At 51.1% G+C, this 2,500-nt stretch overlaps 1 protein-coding gene across 1 annotated transcript in view; it reads left to right on the plus strand.

Annotated features, from left to right (window-relative positions):
- The window catches only part of jakmip1 (janus kinase and microtubule interacting protein 1), a gene marked incomplete at its 3' end in the record, with an annotated part of 37,736 nt that overhangs the window by 34,033 nt on the left and 1,203 nt on the right, over window positions 1–2,500 (plus strand). Inside the window, exons 15-19 of the mRNA XM_079838854.1 lie at window positions 1,844–1,897; window positions 1,976–2,041; window positions 2,130–2,198; window positions 2,299–2,376; window position 2,500. The exon at window position 2,500 is cut by the window's right edge and continues 203 nt beyond it. Of these exons, the coding sequence (XP_079694980.1) occupies window positions 1,844–1,897; window positions 1,976–2,041; window positions 2,130–2,198; window positions 2,299–2,376; window position 2,500 (268 nt within the window). The remainder of the gene's footprint in view (window positions 1–1,843; window positions 1,898–1,975; window positions 2,042–2,129; window positions 2,199–2,298; window positions 2,377–2,499) is intronic.

The following is a 2,500-nucleotide window of genomic DNA, read 5'->3' on the forward strand; positions in this document are numbered from 1 at the left end:
TAGCCACTACTTCCTTGTCCCAAAGAAGGATGATGCCTCAGACCTATCCTCGATCTAAGGCATCTGAACCATGCCCTGCATGTGCCAGTCAGGCTAAACCAGCGAGCAGACATGCTGTCCCTGAGCAGGGTATCTCCAAGGGAATGAAGACTCCACCCCCAGATGGTTCAGATGATTTGGAGTATCTTTGAGCAAGCAGAAGTGGACCTCTTTGCCTCAGAGGAGAACCTCCACTGCCCAATATCGTTTTCAAAAGAGCAGGATGTGGTAGCCCATGAGTGGCCCAGTCTGCACCTGTACGCTTTCCCTCAGGTCATCAGCCGAATCAGGGGGAACAGATGCTCGGTCCTTCTGGTGACCCCACTCTGGCAGAACCAGCCATGGTTCCCAGGGATGGTGCAGCAGCTCCATGGCCTATTCTGCTGAAAAGGGACCTCCTTTCCCAAGCGAAGGGGATAATCTGACACCCGCAACCTGAGCTGTGGAGCCTCCATCTTGACCCCTACAACCCCTTCACGCCTCTTTCAGAGTGTCATGAATACTATTTCAGATACAAGAGTGCTTTCTACTAAGTGTCTCTATGCTCTCAAGTGTTCTGGCTTTTCTGAATGGTACGCAGTCCAACGGGATAGCCTCGGAATCAGAAAGAATGGATAGTAGATGCAATAGCGCTGACCTACGCTTCCTCTGGCTTACGATGCACTATTGGTGTAAAGGCCCTCTCCACTGGGGGAATAGCCTCCTCCTGTGCCTGGTCAAGTGGAGGGTCCATTGGTGACGTCCGGAATCGGCAGGTCATTCCTTGAAGACTCTAGCCCAACCCACAACGCACCTCTTTTTATGGGCTTTCGGTACGCCATTCCCTCGGTCTGGTTCTCAGGTGTGTGTTTTGCAATCGAGTTTCGTCCTCTCCTCGACAAAACCCGGATGGCCCGTTTTGAGTCCGTCTTTGCTCGCCACCGCCCTCCAGAGGGCCCACCGGTCTGACTGTGCCCGGGAATGAGGCCCCCTCCTCAGTGCACAAGGCAGTGAAACAAGCCGACCAAAGGGCACTCCTGTCGGTCAGAGAAGTTGGATGAGTCCCTCTGTAGGTGAGGGAACCAGGGTATTCAAGGCAGTCACCCAAGGCCACCAGTGGTCACTCTAGGCAGGTCAGAGAGGCTGGATGGGCCCTCTGGATAGATGGATGAAAGTCCATCCAAAACACCTGGGAGCTCCATGCTCTCAGACCTCCCTGGGCACGGTCAGATGGGTGGAGCCCTCTTAGAGAATGGTCTACCTTTGCTCGGTTCTATAACTTGGACGTCCCTGTCCTTCATGCACAGATCCTGTCTGCCTGAACCAGTCTATGGCTCCCATGCTCCAAAGGCTTTGACCTCGAAGGACTGAGCCGAGGTTTGAATTGATGTTTCGCCTCCAAGTTGTTCTTGCAAATGTGGATTGATGGCTAGTCTGTCAAGGTCCCTGACCCTGAGGGCCCCTCGCTAGGCTCGCAGCAGGGCTCTTCCATTCTGCGCGTTGATTGGACAGCAACTGAGGCAATGCGAGTGATCTGTTTTGAAACCTGACGCGAGCCGCTCACATCCATATTGATAAATGCCACATTTTGCGTGGAAACGACCACATGCCCAGTTTTGTCGTACGTTCGCTTTGTAAATGAGGGCCATTGTGCGGATCAAGAAATGTGTCAAAACAAGCTTAGCTCCATTGATACTCCATAATCAATAGGATGCCACAGTTCCATCCTTTATACAATACAATTATTCATATACAATAAAGTCTTACATGTACTGTACGATAGCATACTGTACGCCGGCCTCATCTTCACGTGTGTTCGGTTTAGGACGTCATCATTCCTGACCTCATGAAAAAGCTGGACATCCTTGGAGATAACGGGGTGAGGATCAGTGTTGTGCCTGTGTTACTGCCGTTTCTACAGCAGAGAGTGAACTGAGCTTTTCTCCTCTCGTGGCAGAACTTGCGGAACGAGGAGCAGGTGACCGTGATTCAAGCAGGCACTGTGCTGTCGTTGTGTGAAAAGGTATCACGTCCTTCATTCTTTAAGTCCTTGACAGATGACATGGCTGTTATTTTGTGGGTGGTTCTATTGAATTGTTTGTCTTGAGCAGTGGCTGAAGCAGATCGACAGCACCGAAGCTGCGCTGACGCAGAAAATGATTGACCTGGAGAACGAGAAGGTCGGAGATGAATGTGCTGTTTGTTCTCAAAGCCGGTCCAGAGATAGATGAGGCTTGATGACAGTGTGTGTGTGTGTGTGTGTGTGTGTGTGATCAACAGGAGCTGTTCAGTAAACAGAAAGGTTTCCTGGAAGAGGAACTCGACTACAGGAAGCAAGCGCTCGATCACTCACAGCTGGTAGGACCATGAGATATTGTCTAGCAATTGTTCTCAACACAGTGTCAGTTTGCTCAGTTTGAACAGCAGAGTGTGTGAGACGGAGTGTACTCATGATGGTGTGTGTTTGATGGGCGTGTGTAGC

The sequence above is a fragment of the Gobio gobio genome (assembly GCF_949357685.1).
Source record: "Gobio gobio genome assembly, chromosome: 16".
Taxonomy (NCBI): domain Eukaryota; kingdom Metazoa; phylum Chordata; class Actinopteri; order Cypriniformes; family Gobionidae; genus Gobio; species Gobio gobio.